The sequence below is a fragment of the Equus przewalskii genome, chromosome 5, assembly GCF_037783145.1.
Source record: "Equus przewalskii isolate Varuska chromosome 5, EquPr2, whole genome shotgun sequence".
Taxonomy (NCBI): Eukaryota; Metazoa; Chordata; class Mammalia; order Perissodactyla; family Equidae; genus Equus; species Equus przewalskii.
In genome coordinates this window covers 20,717,787-20,743,090 of record NC_091835.1, presented here as the reverse complement: position 1 = coordinate 20,743,090, position 25,304 = coordinate 20,717,787, and the positions used below count along the sequence as shown (strand labels likewise).

Sequence of the window (25,304 nt, the reverse complement as noted above, 5' to 3'; positions counted from 1 at the left end):
CCCTGGTAAAAAGGTCCCTCCAGACAAGTTGGCTTCAGTCACACCTGCCTCTGGAGAGAGGCCAAAATTGCTCTGCTGCAAGCCTCAAAGGCACACAGTGACATTTTGCTGGAGAGGTTTGCCACTGTTCGTCGTCTCTGGGATTTCTATAGAGGTGGAAGTGGGGAGGGGACATTGAGGACAGGTGTGTGCAGTTCAAAGAAAAGCCATGAAGCCTCTTGGGTTAACAAAAAATTACTCACCTGAATGCTGGCCTGAAGGCCTTAGATCATGTTTGTTCTTAGAAGCAGCCTGGACTGAGCGTGCAGAGCGTGTGGGTCCCACGCTCTCAGTTTGCATCTTGCTCGAAGTCTCCGTTGCTGCCAACAGTTGATGAGCCCGCTTCCCCACTAGGAGTGTTTCTCTTCCTGCTGGGCTGCTAACACCCAGGGGAAAGCCGTGCTTGGAGAAGGCATGGGCTGAGCTAGAGGGTGGTAAGCGTGTTCAGTGAGGGGGTTGGTTTGCACAATCCCCACGTACACATTTAGAGAGCAAATCAGACAGTTCCTTTGCCAGATGCACGACCCAGCATTCTCCAACCCCAAGGCCTATGACTATTGCTAAGCAAGGATGGAACATTTTGGGCCTCATGTGGGTTTATTACTATTCTCTCCCTCCAGAAGAAAGTGGAAGCAATGTGTTGGCAAAAATGTTTGTGAAAGTGATGTGGATCAAGGCTGCCCCAGGTAGAGAAGCCCACGGTGTCCTGTCCTACATGCTGATCTATACGACCCAATACATATCTAAAGTTATACGACCACACAATAACCAGACCCCACCTGCACTGATTCCATTTAATGACTTTTTACATCATCTTTCCTTTGTCTGGTAAAAATAAGTCATGTACCCAAGCCTTATAAATTTAGCCCTAACCCTCAACACATTGCAGTCCCTCACTGCTCATGGGTCCTGTCCCCATGCCTGCAGCTCTTACTGCCCGTGGGTCCTGTCCCCATGCATGCAGCTCTTCACTGCCCCTGGGTCCTGTCCCCATGCCTGCAGCTCTTCACTGCCCGTGGGTCCTGTCCCCATGCCTGCAGCTCTTACTGCCCCTGGGTCCTGTCCCCATGCCTGTAGCTCTTACTGCCCGTGGGTCCTGTCCCCATGCATGCAGCTCTTACTGCCCTGGGTCCTGTCCCCATGCCTGCAGCTCTTCACTGCCCCTGGGTCCTGTCCCCATGCTATTCTCTGAATAAAGGAGCACTACTGCCAGACCTTGAGAGTCCAAGAAATCTTTCTTTCGACTCCTTGACTCGCCGAGCCCACATCAAAAGGATAGTGAATTCAGAGATTGGCAAATTACAGGAATATGTAAATTACTTTATATGTGGTTAATATCCTGTTCTGACCACTAAAGAAGTCACACCTGCCCCCCACGGACGTTCCTTTATCAAACCAGGGAGTTAGGAGTTGGTGGGCCGGGGGAGCTGCCATTGTAGAGACTGTGAAGATATTTGGGTTTCACACCATTGATACCAAAACCAGATAAAGACAGCACAAAAATAATCTACAGATCACCCTAACCTAGGAACGTTGATATAAACATCCTGAACAGGGGCATCGAGATTCTGACAGCGTATTTACAGAATAGTAAACCACAGCCAAGTGGAGTGTTCCAGGATTGCAAAGATGGTTCAATATAGGCAATATATTAACATAATTCATCATATTTTGCTGTCAAAAAAGAAAGACAAACTCCAAATTTCAAAATTCAAATTAAAAAAAGACAAATTTCGGAAGATGTTTGATAAAGCTCAATATGCATTTCTGTTATAAACTCTTAGTGGAAGGATGGACACAATGTTAATATGATTAAAAATATAAACACCCCTAACATCAAACCAGAAGCCAGTATGGTGATTAATGGTGAAACACGAAAATGCTTCTTTGAACGTTATCTAAGCAGGAAAAAAGACAATGATGCTCTCAACCCTGTTTGAATATAGTCAAAGAAAATAGGAAAAAGGAAGAACTGATATTCAAAAAACGAAGAGGAGGAGGAATATTATTTGAAAAGTTATGTTGTATACATGGAATACTCTGGAATATCAACTGAAAACTATTAAAAACAATATGAGAATTCAGTAGGAAGACAGACCAAAATCGAACACAATTCAGTCAGTTTTATAAGATATAACGACAAAAGTTCTCATTTATAATAACAATAAAAAGAAAACCACGAAGAAACAGATTTTAAAAAGAACTATGCCAAACACACAAAAAGCTCTTAAACTCTAATAAGGGACACAAAAAAAAGATTGAGTAAATGGACATGTGTGTCTTTTCTTATAGAGTAAAACTCAAAAGGCTAAAGATGTCAATTTTTTATAAATTAATCTACAAATTCAATGGAATTAATTCGATTTAAAATGTCAACACAATTTTTTTCTTAACTTGACTTCTGATTTTAAAGTTGAAATAAAATAAATGTATGGAATAGCCAGGAAAGTTCTGAAAAATACAGATGACGAGGGGTGAGGTAGGGACTGGTTTTGTCAGACCTTTAAAAGCTGTAGGAATAAACAGTCACATTTAAATCAACAAGTGGCCCATAATGTCTCAAAGTATCATCCATCCAGAAATAGTTCTCAGAGGCTCGTGACATCTTCATGGAAAGCCGTGGGAACTGATGAGCGTTTCAGGCCTGCTGGTGAGGGACTGCGTTTGGGTTTGGGGATTCTCACATCCTCTAACCCTCCCAGCGCGTGCTCGGTCAGCCCCACAGCAGGCTGGCCGAAGAAAGACCTGGCTCCAGGAATCTCATCAAATTGGGATGCACTTCTATGTAAGTGGCTTGGGGACACAGACAGTCCTTGGGTGCTCTCCTGGAGGTATCTGCTTTGACATTAAGCTAGCTTTGCTGTTGATCCCTTGACTGAGAAATCCAAAGGAAAAGAAGTGATGAGGGCATTTTGCTGGTGGGGAGGAGATTGCCTCTCATCCCTTAATCACCAGATGACTTCTTTTTAAAAATTAAAATGAGTCACAAAAGGAAAAGCACTCTTGACACTGAGCTGCCTGGGGCTGATTTTGTTTTTAAGACAAGGAACTTACGACAATTGTGTTTTGATCTAAAACACACATTTGACATAATTATGCAAAACATGGGCACTTTGTGAGTCCTCAACTCCTAAAATCCTTAGCTAACACCAGTCTCCTCGTGTTAATAGCTTTTTATCAAAAAATTTTATAGTACTCTCATTTTTTAAAAAAATCAAGCAATGAAAGAAAGAGGAAAAGTAAGACTTTTATTAAAGACTGGAACCCATGGAAAGAAAAACTACACAATTCATAAAACATCTTTCTTCCTTGGAACTTCTATTCCTTCGGATGCATTTTGCTGTTAAAAGAGAGAAGGAAGGGGAAGATTAGACCCTATGGCGTACGTTTCACGTTCTTACTATGGAGGTGCAGGACCAAGGATTCCTGGGTGCTGTTCTAAAAGGAATCCAAGATGGCCCCAGAGACTACAGCAACTATGCCAAGCAGCCAGCTCTTTGAACAAAGATAAGGGGTGAGAGACACATGCAGGGTTTGATCCCCGAATATGGAACTCACTCAGCGAGCTCACTGAGTGCCCCATATTTTAGGTTCACTTCTCCCGTGTGGTTGCTGGTAGGTAGGCATGTTGTCAACCCTTTCCATCAATTAAAGTCTTTGCCTTCTAGTTGGCTGCTACATATCCAGCTTCACTCCACACATGAAAAATGTACCTTAGACAAATAATCTTTGAGGGTTTGCCCTCTCTTGCTATTTTCTAAACTTGGAGATATTGACATGAGGCAGAATATCCCAGGAAGAAAAAGAGATGCTTTGGAGACAGACAGACATCAAGAGCTAGTCTCAGTGCCAACATCCCCTCTGAGAGCAGGGCCTCTAACACCTCAGCTTCCTCATCTACAAAACAGAGATGATAGTGACAGCCTCATTTGGATTGTTGCAAGATTTACATAAGGCGATGGATGTGAAGGGTCCAAACATAGACCCAGGCACCCTTGAGAGTTCCCATCTTCACTGGTGCAGGGGCCAGGCACAAAGTGGCATTGGATGAACACTTGTTGAACAAATCGATAAAATCATGAGACTGATTCTTTCACCATGCAGTTATGGCCAAAAGGCCTAAGAATTGTCTCCTCTGCTGCTCTTAGGCATAGAGGTTAGAAATTCCACACTAATGGATGCTGCAATGTAGGGAAAAGTGAACCCCTTGCCCTGTGGTGGTTTGGGTGCACTCCGTGTGGTGTGTGGTCTTCTGGCTATGACGTAATGAAAAAGGCAGAACTCTTCCAGCTGTAAAATCAAGAAAGCGCGAGACTTTCAAATAGATTGCTTTCAATGTGAGAGTTGGGACCTGATTTTCCATAGTTCCTATTTTAGATTAGCAAATAAGAACAAAATTCAGAGCTCTTTGTTGAAATACAGTCACATGCCACATAATGGTTTTTCCAACAACAGACCAAATATACGACAGTGGGCCCATAGGACTGGTACCATGTAACCCAGGTGTGTAGTAGGCTGTACCATCTAAGTTTGTGTAAGTACGCTCTGTGACGTTCGCACAACAACGAAATTGCCTAACAATGCATTTCCCAGAATTTGTCCCCGTCGTTAAGCGGCACATGACTGCATCACCTTTCACTATCCACTCCTATGTATGGAATGATCTTCTAGCAACCTGAAAGAATCCTGGAACAGTATTTACTAAATCACAAAAGCACTCAGCTCCTAGTTGATTGCAGAAACTGAGGCAGGCTCTGAGGATTCTGTGCTCTATGAGCCTAAGTCTGTGCCTTCAGGAAGCTCCCCCACAGAAAAAGGTCATTCACAATTTGAAAAAAGTCATCCTGATTTTTGTCATGCATTCACTCATTCCTTCCAGCCTGATTGAACCCTTATTATAGTCTAGACACTGTTCTTAGCATCATGACCTTAAAATAATTAATAAGGATGACAAGGTCATCCATCCTCAAGGAGATCATGGGCTAACAGGGAGAAAACAAGTAAAAAAATAATAATAAACCTTTGAAGGAACTGAGCCTGAGAGGTTAAGGGGCTGGATCACTGTCTCGAAGCTCACAAGCGACAGAGCAGACGCGGAGCCAGGCCAGCTGATTCCAGCCAGTGGATCTGCCTCCTCACTGGACCCTGTCCCGGCCTTACTAGACTCATCTTATGACTCTAGGAAACTCGGAGCACAGGGTGGAAATCTCCCTGCTGAACGTCATGAGAGGGCAGGGTCAGAACTGGGACTTAGGTCCAAGGCAATGTCCAGGCCAGGGCAGCAGTGTGTGGCCCTTTGTCTATGCTCCCTTAAAGAGACATTTTTTAAGTGATCAATTTATTTATAGAAATCAGATCACGAATTCATATTGCAATACATATATGGGTACACACCCAATATAATCATGTTATTAATAAATAAAATAAAACCAATTCATTGAGAATTCTATTTTTCCCCCCTGAGGATGCTCTGCGAAGCAAAAAGAAATGATTTAAATTTATAAAAAAGGAAGATGATGCATCTTTGTCTTCATATGGAGCAATTTCTTGATCTCAGTGTGAAGCTGGGTTTTATTTTTAGGACGCACAGAGATTAAAAAGAAAACCTACCATTTGCATCTTTCATTCAATATGGCCTCACTGGTAAATTTTCCTTCTATTTTAGTAAAATGTCAGTTGACTTCTTTCAGATTCCAGTGGTTGAAAATTAATTATACTATGCTTAGCTGATTTTTTTTGATGAGAGAATCTCCAGAACCCAAAGCAAAGGATTCTGTCATCTGCTCAAAAAATATTTGCTGAATGCTTGCTGCGTGTCAGGCTCTGTGCAGGGCACTGGGAGACGATGGCAAAAGAAGTTCCCTGAGCCCTGTGCCTGGGGAGGCTAGTGGAGCCAGATGGGCAGAGCAGAGACAGCAATTGCAGTGTCCTGGCATGAGGACACTAGGGAGGCCCATAAAGGGACATATCTCTGACTTGGGAGTGGGTCAGAGGTGACATCCCAAGGGAAGTGACACTGAGCAGAGACCTGAATGGTGAGGAGGAATTAGCCAGGTGGTTGACCAGGTGAAGGTCACAGCAGGAGGAAGGGCAAGTATTTTAGTCCTGCAGGAGCTTAGGGGCTAAGCAGACTTGGGACAGATTGGCTAGAGAGGTGGGAGGGACCGGATCACCAAGGCCTTTGTGGGCCACTCTAGGGAGCTCGGACTTTATCCTGAAGGCATACAGTGTTATGTAAACCGGAAAGTCCATGAAAGCTCAAGCTTTATTATTAACTTGTGTGTGTGTGTGTGTCAAAAATGAATGTACACGGGATCAATCTCTATAACTGCAGGTGAAGATTTCTTTTACATCTGCCCTTCGTGATGTCCCTTTACCACTTGGGAGCCTTTAAAATCACATAGCTACATTTGCTCCAATCCTTGGTAGCTGGGAATTCGTACACCCGTGAGACTCAGTGACGCTGTGAGTGTTTGGAAGACCGAGGCTCAGTCACCAGCTTCCCACAGCAATGGGGGCAAATGGGCTGTTCCCGGCTCAGTGTCTCCCTTTCACACACCTCCGCTTTATCCCATAAGTGAAGCGGGCATTAGAGAGCATAAGTGGAGAAGGATCAGAGTCTCCTCTGTGTTTCAAGATAAACCTGAGGACAGCGTGCAGGGTGGACAGCGTGGGATCAGGACCTGAGGCAAGAAATGCAAGCAACAGTTCAGTGGTGATGGTAATGAAGTCACGGGCCAACGCCGGAGAAAATGTGTGGATGAAATCACTAAGACCAGACCCCTGTGGATGTTAGGAGAAGACAAAGCGTAAAGAAGAGTCAATGATGCTCTAAAATTTTGAGCCTGAGAAAATTAGGTGGATGATGATGCCTTCAATTAAGAAAGGGAGCTGCAGAGAAGGCTGGCTGAGCTTCAGGAGCTCACGTGGTATCCACAGCAAGTGCACCCAGTGGGCAGTAGAAATAAGGACCTAGATCTCAGGATAGAGTGTGCTAAGACGTGCATATTTGAAAGTAATTGCACATCATTGATAAAGTCAAGCAAGTGGGAGAGATGACGGAGTAATCTATAGAAGAAGAAATGAATTGGGTTAAGGAGATAATACAAGGAGTCACCAGTATTTAAATTATTGATCAAGAAAAGGAAGGCAGATCAGATTTCATGGATTTGAAAGATTAAAATCTGGTTGACAAAAAGCAGAAAAGTAAATGGGAGGTGAAGAGGCTGAGGCTGCAGCCGCAGACCACAATTATGTCAATGGGCTTCTCAGAGAAGGGAGGGCGGGGGAAGGCGGTGCTGGGATGGAGAGACCGCATCAGAGGAAGTGGCCGTTCTGTTTGTTTGCTCTTAAGATGGAGAAACTCGATCACATCAGTGGCAACAAATGCAAAAGCCACGGGGAAAAGATCGAGGCTGCATAAGACTGAGGAGACAACTGAGGAAGGGCATCTGGGAAGAGACAGGAGGTGGTGGAAAGGCAAGGAGGCAGGCTGCATAGCATAGTAGAGGTGTGAGAGAAGTCATTTCAGGGCACTCACTCCAAGTAGCTTCTATTTCTAAATACACATGCTTTTACCTGTGTTCCCTTACCTCAAGGCTGTCACTCAAAGCCAGTGTTTATTCTCACTCTGTCCCGTTGGTTCGGTTCCTTCTATTTCCAGGAGGAGAGATCCTTCTCATGATCTCTAAAGGTAGGAAGGGAATGTATAGACTCTGTCACTTACATCAAGACCTAAGACAACGTGGACTATGTGACTACAAATTAATGAGAAGGACTGTGACTAGCATGACCAGAAGCCACACTGCTGAGAGAAAACCCGAGAACGTGGTAACTTCATCCCCCTTATCGAGCTCTCCTCACTCCCTCTTGCGTGGTGTCTAGCTCCATCCCATGCTTATTTCTCTCCATGTGTGCTCTGTCTCAGCCTCCACTGTAAGCCCTCGAGGGCAGGGACTGTCACATTTATCTTTCGGTCCTCCATGGGGTCTGCCCAGTGCTTGTGACACACGTTTGTTGAATTAAATTAAATTGTCATGTTCAAAGCAGTCTCTGAGATGGCTGCATCACATCTCTGTCAACGATGTTCCCAAGGCCCAAAATGTTTTTAGAATTTAGCTCTGAATTATCTTCTGAGGCATAGAAAAAGGATCAGTCCCGTTAATTTATATCCTTATAACATTTTCTTGTCCCAATTCTCCCCATGCAGTAGCCAGCCTCCAAGATGGCCTCATGGCATTCACACTCTTGAGTATTGCCCCTCCCACATTGGACCAGAGTTGGTCTGTGTGATTAATAAAATACGCAGAATGGGGTTGGCCCCATGGCCTAGTGGTTAAGTTTGTGCACTCTGCTTCAGTGGCCCAGAGTTTGTTGGTCCAGATCCTGGGTGTGGACCTATGCACCACTCATCAAGCCATGTTGTGGTGGTGTCCCACAGAGAAGAACTAGAAGGACCTACAACTAGAATATACCACTATGTACCGGGACTTCAGGGAGAAAAAAGAAAAAAAAAAGAAGAGGAATATTGGCAATACATGTTAGCTCAGGGCCAATCTTCCTCACCAAAAGAGCATAAATTTAAATTAAATTAGATATGTAGAAGTCATGATATATCACGTCTGAAATTAGGTGATAAAAGACTGTGGCTTCTGTCTTGGGTGCTCTGTTGCTTGCTCATTCTCTCTCTCTCTTTCCCTCTCTCTCATCATTTTCTCTCAGGGAAGGCAGCTGTCATATTTTAAGGACATCCAGACAGCCCTGTGGAGAGGGAGAAACTGAAGCCATCAGTCCAAGAGCCCATGAAGAACTGGGGCCTGCCAATAGCCATGTGAGTAACATGTGAAGTGGATCCTTCAGCCCCAGTCAAGACTTCAGATGAGATCACAGCCCCAGTGTACATCTCGTCTGCACATCTGCAACCTTGTCAGAGACCTTGATCCAGAAAAACCCAACAAAGCTGTTTCTGGGTTCCTGACCCTCAGAAACTTTGAGGTAATAAACATTTGTTGTTTTAAGCTGCTAAATTTTGGGATAATTCGACACAGAGCAATAGATAACTAATGCACCCAAGTTGGTTATTAATCTAATTAATCACATTTATTTCCAGATGGCTTTTGGCTATTTCCAAAACCAAATCAGAGGACAAATATCTTCCACCACTACAGGGATTCAAAAGAACGGGCCATAGATTCTGAAGGCAATTCTAAAAGAAATGTTCAAAAAATGTTCTCAGCGGTGGTCCCCTTGTTAGCATAACTGTATATTCCCCCAAAGTGACAAGTTGGAGGAGGTTTAAAACTTAGGAGTTTTTTTCTTAAATCAAGCCTCAGGTTGTAAGTCCTAGCACTTCAAATAAATTGGAGCATGCCTAATGAGGATCAGACACTGAGCTCAAGGAAATATTAATATCCATGTTATTCATTTTAATGAACTCTGAAATAGGAATTTCACAATTCTCTTGGAAAACAGGATGGAAAAAACAGACGTTTTAGCCTCGGAGAGATCCGTATCAAAGCCTTGTTTCTGCCACTCACGACCGGGATCAAAGTTCTCCGTTGGCAGCATAGCCTTGGACAAGTTTCCGAAACTCGGTAACCTCAGTTTGCTCATCTATAAAATGGGAAGGAACCCAGTGCCACCTCACAGAATGGTCGTGAAGGTTGAAGGAGAAAATTCTGTCAAGCAACTAGCACAGATGATTTTTTGTATACAGTTAACGCCATGAGTTATTCCTCCTTTATTCTATGGGAGCAGGTAATACACGTTGTCTACAGAGCTATCATGAGGATTAAATGAGAAAATTGATCTGTAAAAGGGAGGAATTGCGTGAGTGTTAATTTTGTCTGCTTCCTGCAAAGTACCGTTGAGGGGGGAGGGCAAAAAGGAGATCAAGTTGGGCTTTTCAGAAAACACCCAAAGTGGGGCAGGAGAAAAGGTCAATGCTGATTTCTTGAGCCAAATGTGACATTTTTAATCCTGCTAATTTTTAAGTGAGTTTTAATGCCTCAAGCTTACTTTTTTCTTTTTTTTGTGTGAGGAAGATTGTCCCTGAGCTAACATCTGTGGGAATCTTCCTCCGCTCTGCATATAGGACCCTACCACAGCATTGTCCCTGACGAGCAGTGTATAGCTTCCCACTGGGGTGCGAACCTGCAAACCCCGGGCCGCCAGAGCAGAGCATGCAAACCCAACCACTACACCACCAGACCAGCCTTTGCAAAGCAAGTTTATGCAGTACTGTTCTTTTCATTTTCAGTTAAAATATTTTGTATTTCATAGGTTTATCTCTATGAAATGGCTTCAACAGAGTCCAGCTTGATCAGAAAATGATCTCTTGGTGTCCTATGGAAGAAAATAGGGCCATCACCCAGTGACCGTTCATAAAATTGTTCATTTCTGAATTTGTCAGGAATGAGACCTGTAACACAGTAACAGCCATAAGGCAAGGCCCCTTTGACCACTTCTGGAATGGTCTGTGATTTTATTACTGATGCCCCAAATATGCCTCTTAAGCAAGGAAGCAGTGGGAGATCACCAAAGAGTTTGGCCGCCATCAGCACCAACAGGAAAAAGCCTCAGAAATGAAAGAATGTTCTCTAAGCCACAGGACACTGACCAATCCCACTTTAATGGGGAAGCCACACAAGAAGGAAAAAGGTGAGCCCTCCCTCCCTCAACTAAGACCCTTGAAGTGATGGTCAGTTTTAGTCACATAGCTGGAGGATCACAGAATTCAGCCCCATCCAGTCAGAGGAGGTTTGGTCTAGATCCGCCCAGCTACACATCATTGCATACCTGGACCCCCCACTTCAGTCATGCACCCAGGAGGGAACAAGCATGTTCAAGTCTGGGGACCCTCTCAAGGTGAAAACCAACATCATCTCTGCCTTATTGGCAGAGATGTTGGGGTCGTCATGTATGGAAAATCTCTGAACAAACATAAAGGGATATCTAAATGAAAAGTTGTATTGCTATGGCCTAGTGTTAAGAAGAGAACGAAAAATAGAAGAAACTATTTATTTCCTGGAATTACTGTAACTGTTCAAAGGTTATGTGTAGATATTTCTAGTTTTAAATGACTCACTAACAGCAAGCTTTAATATGAAGTTGTTTCAAGAAAGAAACGTTAAAAAGAACAGATTTCAGCTTACCAAGCAGATAATTCTTTCTCCATTTAGAGGATCCCAATGTGTCCCCAAAAATGAACTAAGTAAGTTTAGACATCAGTATGTGTCAGCACATGAAAGAGAGAAAAAGAAGAGACCGTGTAAAAAATGCAGATATTATCTGAAGGACTCAGGTGTATTATTATATAATTCATTTTTAATGAAATTAAAGACAGTATTCTATATTAAATCACCTTATATGGTATCAAACATATATGTCTAATAAAGCATGTGGGTAAGAATAATTTACATCATTTAAATCGACCAAAAAGCTTTCCACTAGACTCAAAATTACTCCCAAATGTTGGGGGCCAGAAAGACAGAAATGTTAAATGGACTTGCAAATAGACTGCGTTTAGGTCAAATTTTGGAGTGTTCTCCCTATAACGCGTTCAGTTTAGGTGTGCACAGCTGGTCTTCATGAAGCCACTGAAAGTCCAGATAAAAACATTTCTCCACACAAAACCTTGCACATGAATGCTGACAGCACCATCATTTACAATAGACAAAATGGGGACATAACACAAATGTTGATCAACTAATGAAGGGATAAACCAAACATAGTCCCACCATACAATAGAATATTATTCGACAATGAAAAGGAACCGAGTACTAACATGCTACAACAAGTAGGAGCCTCCAAAACATTATCCTAAGTGAAATAAACCAGTCATAAAAAAAACCGTCTTGTATGATTCTGCTTATATGAAACGGTCAAAATAGGCAAATCCAGAGGCACAGAAAGTAGATTAGTGGTTGAGGGGGGCTGAGGAGAATGAGGAATAGAAAATGACTGCTAATGGGGATGAGGTTACTTTTGGAGATGATGAAAATGTTCTGGATTTAGACAGTGGAGATGGTTGTACAACCTTACGAATACACTAAAATCCACTGAACTGTACACGTGGAAAGTGTGAATTGTGTAGTACGTGAATTATATCTCAATAAAGGTGTTATTTTAAAAAGAAGAGGGGGGTCAGCCTGGTGGCACAGCAGTGAAGTTCACAGGCTCTGCTTCAGTGGCCCAAGGTTCCCCAGTTCCGATCCTAAGCACGGACCTTACACATCACTTAGCAAGCCATGCTGTGGCAGGCGTCCCACATATAAAGTAGAGGAAGATGGGCACGGATGTTAGCTCAGGGCCAATCGTCTTCAAAAAAAAAAAAAAAATAGAAGAGGGGACACATGACATAAGTCAGGCTGATGGAAGTAAAGCCAAGAGTTATCTCCAGTGGAGCTGGAGAGAAATGCTCCCTCTTCCTCCTAAGTTTAGAGGATAGAATCTGGAGTCGCTTGTAGCTCTGCTTCCTGCTACAGGAAGAAAGCTCGACTGCAGTTAAGGTAGAGAGAGGAGTGGGGAAGGGGGAGGCAGAGGAGAGGAGGAAATGAATGTGGCACAGATAGTGTTGAAGGACTAAGCTGACATGTCCGTGAGGTCAACTCTTTCCTTTCCAGTCTGGGAATATGATCCAAGGAAATATTCCTTTTGACTGAGGCTGCTTCTAGTTGAATTTCTATCTCTTGAAATGAAAGACAGTCAATAAATGAAACGACTGTCGCCTCTGCTCGCCTGAGCTCAGAATTCCTGTTGAGTTATTCTTCCTCGGTGTCTCCCTTTTGGACTGTTTTGTGTCTCTTGGCTGAAACCCTAGTCAAACCTCATGCCACCCACCCCAAATCAGAAGGATTTGTCTAAAGTCAAGGTCACTCATCCCCCTGCAGTGTTAGGACTACACTCTTGATGGCGATGGCTCCATTGTGTGGTTGACTGCACATACAGAAACATTTTATCCTCTACGCATTTCACGTTCAAAATGAAAAAAATAAAAATGACCCATAATTCAAATACCTATTTGGTTAAGGAGAGGAAAATATCAGCAAATTTGGAAATTTATTTTCTTGAATTTCTTTACAGCTTTTATACTCTTTAAAATTATGTGGGGGAAAACCCAAACTTCTTATATTCAAGACAGTTTCTCTCATTATATCCTCACCAGATAGTTTCCATTTGATCTAAGTCCTTATTCGTCATAATTGGGATTTTTGGTCTTATTCTCCATGACTTCCATTTTTCTTTATACTATATTTCTTTCTCTGGAAATTCATCTATATTCTACATATGTTTTTCAAGTGATCTTTATTTTCATTACTCGGGGATTTTTTTTTTTCAGTTTTATTTCTTCTATTTCCTCCTTCCAACAATGATTTATTTGTTCTATGTCTAGATTCATCCTAGTCTATGTGGTCTTTCATGTCTGTAATATCACTATTTATTTCACTTGAAAATAGTTAACAGCTGTTTTCTAATTTCTTTTTCTGTTTCATGTAAGAAATCTATTTTAGAGTTTCCAGGAGTTACTTTATATCTCCATCTGTTTTCTTTTCTTTCTTCTGAATTGCAGAATTCTTTAAGGAATTCTCTTTTTTTATTTTTTCCTAATTCTTTACGATCTCCTAATCTTTGAGGAAAAGCAAACTGGGAGTTTATTTTATACTCTTGTTTGTTTCGGGGGCTAAGTTAACTTAGTGTCAGTCTTCTTACAAAGGTTGAGGTTGGAAGAATAATGAGTGGTCTTCGCTGTGCAATTAGAGAGTTGCAACAGATTTGCGGGTTGCACAAACGATCAGAACCAACTTCCCAAATCAGCCATGAAAAAGAGGTTAAATTAGGGGGCCATTTATTAATTAATTTCAGTTGTGTTAAAGGTCATAGACTGAACCAGAATCCATTTCTCTCAACACTCACCACCAACTCCTAGTTCCAGTTAGCACTCTATCTCACCTGTCCTGCCAGCCTCCTGGCACCCCCATCTACTCTGACCTAGTTCCAATCTATTCTTCATCTATTCTGTCACCATCCTACTTAGAATCCTTCAATAGTCCCATTGCCATTAGGATCAAGCCAGGGATCCTTGACGTGACCCAAGAGGTCCATCTTGACCTGGCTGTTGTTCCTTTCCAGCCCCATCCCTCTCTCCCTCCATGTTTTGCTCATTCCAGTCAATGGATTTCTGTCTATTTCAACCCTCCAGCTTCTCTCACACTTTCGGGTACTCCTATATGATCTCCCCTGAGCTTGAAATCTCTTTTCCTCCCTCACCCTTACACCCTGTGCCTTTGTCCTGATGTCCACCCACCCCCTAATTCTTGGTTCGAGCTCAGTTCCCCAGGGAAGTTCTGTTTGCCTCCCACACGATATTCCATCTTTTCCCCACATGCTCCGACATGCTTGCCTGTAGCCAGAGCAACCCCTGTTTAACAGACGTCCCCCAGACTCAGTTATAAACTCCACCAGGGCCGGGACTTTTCTTGTCTTGCTCCTCACTGCCTCCCTAGGTTTTCCCATATAAACCACAAAATCAACACAAACAAAATGCTTGTGAAATGATATGCTTGGTCCCTGTCATTGCTGGGCCACGAGCGTGTGAGTGTGTTAGCTGTGAAACATATTTGGTTTCCTAGATTCTTCAGCAGAGTCTGGAACAGGAGGCCCTTGGTACTGGCCTAGGACCAAGAAAATAGGATCCTGGGGAAATCACCTGGGGATGATTCTCAAAAGCTGCCAGTGTGAACAAGATCGAGCAATGAGGAGATGCTCAAGGGAACACTGTGTGGAGAAAGTCCTAAAAACATGTGCAGAGTTCTCTTTCCAGCAATGAAACCATCCCTTATACAGGAGCTCCTTGGTCACTAGTTTCAGTGCTCCCTAATTCTATAATGGACTCCTATACAAAATATTTAGGGCGTGGACGTGTTAATAATATGGGATTATCAACTTTTATGTATAATTCTTGAAGTTGAAATGGTACAGTCTTATAATGTTATTTTCACTACAGAATTAAATCTTGAAAACCTGAATAAAAACATGAGTAGAGAAGGAGGTTGTTGGACAGATTCGGGGTATAATGGTAGAAATATTTAAAAAATACCTGTCAAGAATGTTATTGCATTATGAATAAACAAATAATGTAACAGCTATGTTTTTATTCCTATTAGAGTCAAGAGGCTCCTTCCTCATATTTGCCCTTGACCATTTATTCCTCAGTTTTCTTGTATTCATTCAACAAGTATTTACCAAGCATCCACTCTGCATCGAACATTGTCCTAGACTGACAAAAACAGATTCCCCATCCTCATGAGTCATATATTCTAGTAAGGAAAGCAATCAATAAACAGACAGACAAATACATATGTAACATAACTTTAAGTCAGAAACTTATACCATTAATTTTACAGTATGATCACAAATCAATTTCAATTGCAGGAGAAAAGACGTGTCCAGCCATTACCTGAGCATCTGTTAGGTACCAGATGCTGAATCAGATCTTTCATGGCCATCAACTTACTCAATTCTCTCAACAATCTGTCAGGTGGTCTTTATTCCTGGCATTTAACAGAGGAAGAAGCTGCAGACCCTGAAGGCTGAGCATCCTGACCTCAGCTGCAGAGCCGGTAAACAGTTTTGAACATGGGTCCAACAAAAATGCCCCTCTTCGCTCCACTAAACCACAATGCCAATGAGCCACATACTTAGATCTAAGACTTTGAAGATTTGCTAATTGGTACTTTAAGCTCTCTTTCCCTAATCTCAGGGAAACAGAGAGAGGGACAGAGAAAGTGAAAGATTAGGCTGGAAGAAGTAAGGGATATTGAAAACGAGATTGTAGGGGTTAAAGAGAGAATGCAGTTGAATACGCCGAGCTGGGCTTGCCCATGCCTGGGTGATGTTCCCCTAGTCTATCACACCAGTCTGCTTGTCACAGCCCCTAAGAGGTGCTGTCCTGGAGGACACCAAGCCCCTGGTCATACCTCTTCGCTGCTGCTAGACTCGGAGCTGGAGGACCAGCTACAGCGAACCCACACGTCCTGCACCTGCTGGGCGGATACCCACACAGTGCTTCTGCAAACTGCTGCTGGCTGGAAAAGGCAAAACCATGAGTTATATCTTCAGCAGCCTACAGAAAGGGCAAGAGACAAGGCAATACTGTAGAGTTTGACAAAATGATGCAGACAGATTGGAAGAATTCACAGAGGCATTTCGATTTTCCCAAATTGAAAATTTCTTAAGACCTAAGCAGAAACAAATGAAATATTTAAATATCTCTTAGGCACTTGATACATTATGGGTCCCCGGGGCAGGGGGGGGTGCGGGGGTGGGGGGTGTAGCAAAGGTTCCCTTTGTGAGCACTGAGTGGGCTGCCTTGGATCATTTCCCCTTCGAACAAAAAGAAACAAGAAGAACCCATAGGACTTTGCTCTCCTTGCCTTTGGCCTCAGATTTCGTTAGAAACAGATGCTTGTGACCCTTGGATTTGGGTCCTTTGTAAAACAGAGTCGCAGAGAAAAGTTTCATGGAGAAAACAGAGCAAAGCACCCCCCTTTCAGAATTTACATTGTTGCGAAGCGACCCTTCCTAACCAAACTGATAAAGTAACAAAACCTTGAGAACTCCTCCGTCTTAATGTAAACACCTTGGCAAGCAAATCTGGGGTTGATGGTGCCAGCCTGTTGAGGCTGGACTTAACCAACTGTTGGACTATGTTGTGGTCACTGAAGATACCCAAATGAACGTGCCATGGTCCTGACCCAATGGAGCCCAGGCTTGGCGGGGGGGGGGGGGGGGGCGGGCTTTAACAGATATTACCTAACTATCAACTACAAAATAACACCACTCACACCAGGAACACAGTTGGTGTTTTAAATTCACTTAAAATAGAACACAATGTCTCTGGGATTTTTCTTTGGTATTGACCTCTTTGTATTGCCTTTGTCTGGAACCATCATTATCCCCATTTTGAAGAGCAGGAAATTGAGGCAAGAGAGGTTCAATAATTTGCCAAGATTGCTCAGGACCATGGGCTCCAGAGCTCAAGTCCTTAACCACTGAGTCTCTCTGCCCCAGCCCGGGAACACAGTGTGGCCACAGTCAGTGGCGCCTCCCAGTGTGGCCGGATGCCAGGCAGTGGCCAAGCTCTCGGCGTGACTTTGAATCAACTCAAGGTCGTGGAAGAAGATAGGCACTTCTCCACTTCGGTGCCTTTCCCACCACACTTACCACATAGTAGCCCCTCTGGAAGTCACAGGTAGCAGGGTCTTCTCCAGAATCCCTCCTGCACGTCGTCTCTCGAATGCTGAACACTATATCCATGCTCAAGCTGTCTTCATCCAGGACGTTGACCTTCATGAAAACAAAGCATCAGTTTGCCAAAGATGTGTTTCTGAAGTTCACAATGCTAGACATGTTTCTCCCTGAACAACGAGAAAAAGTTACAGAAGCTTCCACCATTAAAACTATAAACTGTCTTTGCAATCCCCTGTTTCTATGCCCTCATTCTGAAGACCAGAGGAAGAAGTGCTTTACCAAAGGCAGACAATCTGTTCATGAGAAAATGGAACCAGAGTATATGTGTCCTAACCCCAAGGTAGACGTTGCTTCTAATGACCTACCTTTACCATTGATCCCCGTTATTTGCAGTGTCCATATTTGCCAACTTGCCTACTTGCTAAAATTTATTTATAACCCCCACATCAATACCCAGGGTCCTTTCACAGTCATTCATGGACATGCGCAGAGCGGCAAAAAACTTGTCACCCAATGCACACATTCCCAACTGGGATCAGACAAGGTGACTCTCTCTTCTTGTTTCAGCATCTACTGAGGACAAGTGTCATTTTCGTGGTCTATTTCATGTCATGTTTTTCTCATTTTGGTGTTATTTGCTGTTTAAAATGGTCCCCAAGTGTTGTGCTGAAGTGCTGTCTAATACTCCTAAGTACAAAAAGGCTGCAATGTGCCTTATGGAAAAAATACGTGTGTTAGAGAAGCTTTGTTCAGGCACGAGTTTCAGTGCCATTGGCCGTGAGTTCAATGTTAAGAAATCAACATACATATTAAATAAGGCGTCCTTAAACAGAAACACACATGAAACAAGGTTACGTGTTGATTCTTGCGAAAATATTATGACCAGAGACTTGCAGGAACCTAACCCTGTATTACCCCAGAGCATCACTTCGGTCTTCACTAATTTAGTGTTTGCACAGTCTTTATAGAATGTGAATATCGCAAATAATGAGAATCGATTGTAGGTTTTTTGATTCTTGTTTTTGGTGAAGAAGATTTGCCCTGAGCTAACATCTATGTCAGTCTTCCTCTATTTCGTATGTGAGATGCCTCCACAGCATGGCTGATGAGTGATGTGTAGGTCTGCATCCAGGATCAAACTCATGAACCCTGGGCCACCAAAGCAGAGTATGCAGAACTTTAACCACTCGGCCATGGGGCAGACCCCCACTGTAGGTATCTTTAAGCATCAATTTCCTAAAAGAATGCTCCATAATTTCTTAATAATTCCTGAAATAAGTAAGTAGCAGCAAGTACATCTCAGCTGTGTGGGGTAATCCAGCCCCACTTCCTGCTCCATCAGTTCTGATCTATGAATGAGATTACACGATTTTCTACTCCTTCCCACCAAGGGCAGGATCCTGGGGGAAGCTTCCCAGCTTTCAGATGAATCCATGATGTTCTGAAGACATGGAAGTCTCATGACTTATTGAGTTCCCATTGTGTCTCCAGTACTAGGGGCAGAGCTCAGATTCCAGTGAGAGTATCACACAGCAAACACATTAATGAAAACTCAACAAGATCATTCCAGATGGTTATGATGCTATGAAGGAAAAACACCATGGTAATGGGTGGGGAGGAAGCAGCAGTTACTTTAGTGATGATACCGGAAGATTCCTCCCCAGGAAGGGATATTTCAGCTGAGACTTAAAGGAGCCTCTCAGGGGAGAAGAAAGCAGAGCCAATGTCCTGGGGCAGAACCAGTCTAGCTGTTGTGACTGAAACAAAATGAGCAAGAGGAGAACCCTACACCATGATGTGGGAGGGAGAGAGCGTGTTGGATCATCTGTGTTACGTAGTCCCCAGGAAGGTGTTTAGACTTCATTCTCATTGCAACAAGAAGCTCTCAGAGAGATTTAAGAGAGAAGATCTGAGTCACCATGTCTGCTGCAAGGAGAACATTACTGGGGCAGAAACAAGATGGCAGCAGGGAGGCCAGCTGGGAGCCCGCCATGGTCCATGCCCCCTAACATCCCCAGGCTCCAAAAATCTCTTCCGTTTTAGTTCTTCAACCCACCTGGTGGCAAATTTGAGTGAATATCACATTCATCCTTCTGCTCAGTGAGGAGAGAGATGGTGACAGGACAACAGGCAGGGAATTCCAGGCACCTGAGAAAGTCTCGTTTTGGAAATCAACGGCAAACGCCAAGCCTGGGATGGGGGTCCCCATGTCTCCTCCTAACACAGGACGGGGAGTGTGGATACAAGTAGAGTTTCTTGAAAACAAGCAGGACTGAAAACTCAGCCTCACCATTATTTATTCCCTCCTTTGTTTATATTTTAAATTATTGGCTGTTAAATCTGAGTCTCATAAAAATAAAGGCCTCTTCCACCAGCGGGCGCGTCTTGTTCGGGCTCTCAACCCCAGATCACGCTTCAGCAATTCCCCTTAAAGCCATTTGATGAAAGCAAACTGGGGACCCAAAAGCTTAACAAAAACGATGCAGTTGTGGGTTTTGTGAGTACTGATAATTTTGTTAAACTCTGAGATGACTTTGCAACCTTTTTTGTGTCTTTAAGCACTTTTAAGCACTCTTTCCAGAATATGGAGAAAAGCCTAACAGATTCGCTTTTTCATCAGAACTCACTTTCCGCCGGTGAATTTCTGCTCTGAGTTGTTTGAAAAACGTAGGACCGCTTGAAAGCTCAACAAGAAACCAACTGTAGAAAATCCAGAAGCCAGGATTGTTGCGGAAATAAACCGCGGTGCTTTCCAGGGTGGTCCTGTTTTGCTTAAAAAATATTTTATACCGTCATATGAATAGAAAAAGAGCCAAAAAGATATCTTCCCACGTGTTCATAGTGGGTGTCTCAGAGGAGTGGATAATGGATGTTACTTTCGGTTTTCTCTTTCTTGTTGTATGTTCTGACTTTTTATGATGAGCATATATTTTTTATTTCAAAAAGTAATAAAAATATGCAAGCAATAAAAGACCCATAACAATTCTTTGCGATGATTGTAATGGTTAATTTAATGTGTCAACTTGGCTGCACCACAGTGCCCAGATATTTGGTCAAACACTATTCTGGATATTTCTGTGCAGGTGTTTTATGGATGAGATTAACATTTAAATCGGTGGACTCTGAGTAAACCAGACTGCCCTCCATAATGTGGGTGGGCCCTGTCCAATCAGTTGAAGGCCCGACTAGAACAAAGACTGACTGTCTCTGAGCAAGAAAGAATTCTGTCAGCAGACTGCCTGCCTACTTGCGGATTTTGGATTTACCAAACCTCCACAGTAGCGTGAACCAATTCCTTAAAATAAATCTCTCCCTCTCTTTCTCTCATTTTATATATATATAAATATATATACACATACACATACACACACACAAATGTCCTTCATAGCACATTTATATATGTTTGTAACATGTATGTGCATAAATATGTGTGTGTATATGTATATGCATACAGTACTTATATACATATATACACACACACTTATTCTATTGGTTCTGTTTCTCTGGAGAAGCCTAACACAGTGATCACTCAGGTTTCTTAAACTAACCCCTTATTATTGGAAAAAGGCAAAGATCAGGTAGAGCTGGCTGAGAATAATTTAGAAAGGCAAAAAAGCAAAAAATGCAAAGATAAAAGGCAAAAATGGACAGAAATGGGCACGACCTCATGAAGGATTCCAAACCTTCTGTGGCTTTGCTTTCAAAGGTCCCTGACTCCATCCACGCCCCACCTCCTTGCAGCCGCGTGAAACTCGCTGCCTGCTTCCCACAGTCCCTGTCTGGGCTTCCTCCCTCCCATCCCACCCCGGGCTGCAGCTACAGAGATGCTCACAAATGCCTTTTCTGTTTCAAGGCTTCCCCACCCCACCCCCCAGCAGGGGCCACCCATTGTCTTTAAAATAGCCCCCAAACTTCTCCAGATTATGCCCTAGGCATGTCCCAACTCAGGCCCACCTCTCTGACTTCACCCCCCCACACACAGTTGGCTCTAGCCAGACCCTCTGTCAGGCCCTTCTGTCCTTCAGGACCCTCCTACTGCTCTTCCCACGGCTGGAACTTCTTGTCACTGAATGAGTCTTAACTCAAATATGGCAGCCTCTGGGGGGACTTCTGCCCCATCTGATGGCTGCCTGAGCCCCAGCCCCAGTCCAGACTCATCCATCCATCAACCTGTTTTCTCCACAGCATCCTCCACTCTCTGAAACCAACTTCGTCTAATGATGGAATTGTACACCCCCCCCTTTCTTCCTCCCCTCCTCTCCCTCCACTCCATTTCTTTCTCTCCTCAGTAGAACCTGAGCCTTATGAAAGCACAGCCTCATCCATCCTCTTCTCTGTGTCCTCCTGTCCTTTCTCCAGGACTTCCGTCCCCTGAGGGAACAGGCTGAGTGAGCCTAATGCCAACAGTGCAGAAAGGAAGCGACGGTTGCTGAAGTCATGTTGCCTCACCTTTCCCAGCCTTTTTTAAACTTGGAGCCCAAGAGGTGAATAATTTGAAACCAGTTGCAAGAATATATGATCCAGTTCATCGCTAAAACCCAATGGTTCTTAACCCTGACCGCACATTAGAATGACCAGGAGAGCATGTAAGAATATGGTCCCCACTCTCAGAGACTGTGGTTCAGTTAGTGGAACATCCTTCCTGAACATCAGGGATATTTCAAGCTCCCAGGTGACGCTGATGAGCAGTGGGGTCGAGAGCCATTGGGATTATTAAGCAATATAACGCGGGGATAATGTACCAGGGCCTGACCCTTTGCTCTGAGTCCACTGAATTCTACCCCAAACCTCCAGCACATATATAGACATGACTAAACCACTTATTTCCTTTGGACATATTCCTAGAAGAAAAGCTATGAGATCAAAAGTTTTAAATATTTGCTATTTTTAATATTTAACGTGCCTGTAAATATGTTTAACACATATTTCCAAATTGCTTTCCAAAGATAGTTTTACCGAATTCCATTCTCTCTAACAGTGTTTGAGATTTCTTTTCGAGCTTGTTATTCTTCTTTTTCATCTTCTTATCTTAATTCTGATTTTTTGGGTTATCGGACAAGTTGAATATATTTTTTTAAATGTTTCACACTCACTGGCGTTTCTTCTTTGGAGAGCTGTTTGTACCTTCAGTGCAGTGAGCTCTTCCTTCATCTCTCTCCCGAGGACTTGGCTCACCTCTGAGTCTCTTTTGTGTCTACTAACATGGAGAGAATTGGTATATTTGGGGCCATCCTTAGGGTGTTTGTAGAAGGCATGGCTAACACGTACAATAAAGAAAATGTGAACCACTCCTAAGAGAAAGGAAATAGCACCAGGAGAGAGCAAAGGAGGAGGGAGAAGAAATCTCCCGATGGGAGAAGAAAGGAAGTTTCCCTGGAAGGCACATGGTGAATGTAGCTTGACCAATGAATCTGGATAATCAGAAAAGACTGGGGAGAAGCAAAAATGGACAGACTTCCAGAGAGAAGAGTGACATACAGGAGGCAGAGAGGGATCTCATTTTCTGCTCATGAAAGATCACATACACGTATATGGAAGTGTGTTTATAGGCAGGTGCATGTGTGTCTGGGCTCGGGTCTATGACACCAAGATGGCGCACATGCCAGCATGCACCCTCGGTGTTGTGCCTCATGCCAGTTTATCTCCACAGGCCAGATTTCCACAGCGTCAGTGGCGGGTTCTCTCAGGTCTTGTCCTCACGCTCTTACCGGTTTAATTAACTACGACCTTTCTTCTGTAGCAAACACTCATTAAATTACAAATAAATTTGAACTGTTCATCTGCAAGCTGGGCAAGAAGACACCAATCACCCACACTGCAAGTGGATGTCATTAAATGCAAAAGATGGAGGCCGATACAGCCAGTGTGCAGGGAGGGGGGTTCTTTATTCTGGTGCAGCGCTTTTCCAGAAGGAATTCACCTTTCACTTTGGCAGCTAACTGCACGTATCTCTCAGGGCCTCCACACCATGACATCCAGGCCGGGTGAGGTGACCCTACTCTGGCCCTGACAGCCTTGTTCTGAGCGGGCACCTAACCAAATCATAGCCCATCATTTCCATGACCTATGACCCAGTGAGAAAAGAAGTGGGACAATTCGATTAATTCCCTGGGAATCTGGAAATGAGAAACTGAGCCAGTTTCTGAAGAAGTGTCAGATGAACGTACTGTATTTGGGGACTGGGGATAAGAGACCATGAGCCGTGTGCTCTTCACGGGATGAGAGGGAGCAAGTTAAGCGTGAGCTAAGGTGGCAGCAGCAGGGAGCAGAGAAGAGAGCAGACAGACAGAGAGACAGCAGTGGCCTTCTGGTCCCCTCGAGGGAGTAGTTGCTGCCTGGACTCCTGGCTGTCTCCACGCTGGCTCCATGTGGCCTGGCTGCATAGAGTTCTCATTTGTAGGACCCACAACTTTATAGGATCTCCCCCACCCCCCATCGTAACCTAAACTAGCTTGAGGACATTTCTGTTCCTACAGGAGCTCCTCTGGGAGGCAAAATCCCCCGGGATCCCGAAGGAGGGAGGGACTTGCTGTCTAGGTTTTGCATTTCCTTTGAAGGACATTTCTGCGTTTATCACAGACTTCATCACTGGCAGCCCAAGAAAATTCGTCTTTCCCTATTTCCCAAGGCTAACGGGAAACAGACTCTTACTAAATTGACACAGGAAGGCGGATTTCTGTAGCTCCAAAGCCAGAAGTTATTTCCTATAAGTATTAAGAGCAGAACCACTGAACTTGAAAAAGCTTCCTTTCTAATAAACGAGTGGTTCTTAATAAAACATCTCAAGAGGAACCGTGAGACGTGGGATACAAAAGCAAGACGTGCCAAGGGTGACATCTGGAAATAGGCAATGAGGCCAGAGGGAAAAATACAGCCGAAGAATCAGGCACCCGAAGTAGCTCAAGGGCCTTACGACAATCATCGTAATGAAATCTTTTCTGTCTCAAAAAGCAGGATGAAACAGACGACTAGCTATTATCTTTTTAAACTGGAAAAATAAAAAAAGTGTACCCAAGAAACTGACGAAAGAAAAAAAACAACAGAAAGCAGCATGAAGAGGAACGGAGACGACCTGACGGGCACTTACTCTTTTTATTGAGCTTCTGAACGCCCGAAACAGATATGGACTCAGGGACCGAGAATTCACTTTTGCCACAGAGGCGTTGAGGGCTTCCGTCAAGGAGGACAGGTCATAGTCATACACCGGGAAACCTGGACACACAAACGCACGAGGACACAGTGAGACAAGACACCCGGGCCGGGGCAGCTGCCATGGTTACGTGCATTGAGCTCCTTACCTGCACAAGACCAGTAGCTCATTCCAAGAGCAAACACCATCAACAGCTTCGTCACCATCATCTCCATTCTGGGAAGAATAATTTTAATTCAGAGCTGGGGCGATTGGCTCTGTGTGTTTGGGGGTGGCCTGTCCTCCCGAAAGCTGCTCTTTATCAATCATGACCTGGTTTGCTCTCTCCCACTGGAGCAGTCCGTGGCTTAAACAGAAACGATTGATCCTAGGGTGAATATTTACTGCTGGCTTTTCCTATGGAGAGGTGCCAGTTTGAGGCCACTTTTGAAGTTTTGACCTCAACTTGGGACTTTAGCCCACGGCAAAAGACATCAACAGGCTCGGGGACTCCATGTGGGCTGTTTGTTTTTCTCTCTTTGAATTTCATCCACATGCATGCACTGCTTATTTCTCTTTATTTTAATTTCATTTTGGGGGGAAGGGGTGTAATTCTCATTTTCTGCAAAATGGTTCATTTTCAACTGTCTTTTTAGCTCCTTCTCATGTTCCTAAAGATCTTGCAGTTGACCGCTTATGAAAATTGTGGGGTTATTTCAAGATCGTTCTGGAAATTATGACTAAAAAAAAATAATTTAATCTGTAGGACCAAAAAATTCCAAGGGAGTATATATATATATGTATGATAAAAGGCTGTGACACACCTTCCTGTCCACCATGCTTCTCTGCTGCGGACATTGTTGCCCTTCACCTGGATAATAAGTGT

The 25,304-nt window shown here is 43.6% G+C and overlaps 1 protein-coding gene across 1 annotated transcript; it reads right to left on the bottom strand.

The window, feature by feature from the left end:
* Nucleotides 1–3,266: 3,266 nt before the first annotated feature.
* Nucleotides 3,267–24,861, bottom strand: SPP2 (secreted phosphoprotein 2). The gene is made up of 7 exons (XM_008507578.2): nt 24,588–24,861; nt 24,377–24,501; nt 17,263–17,385; nt 16,017–16,124; nt 11,193–11,247; nt 7,632–7,726; nt 3,267–3,379 (listed from the first exon to the last, which is right to left on the bottom strand). Exons 1-6 carry the CDS (start codon nt 24,652–24,654, stop codon nt 7,665–7,667), a joined length of 540 nt encoding a protein of 179 aa, XP_008505800.1. The 5' UTR covers nt 24,655–24,861; the 3' UTR covers nt 3,267–3,379; nt 7,632–7,664.
* Between the last annotated feature and the right edge of the window lie 443 nt (nt 24,862–25,304).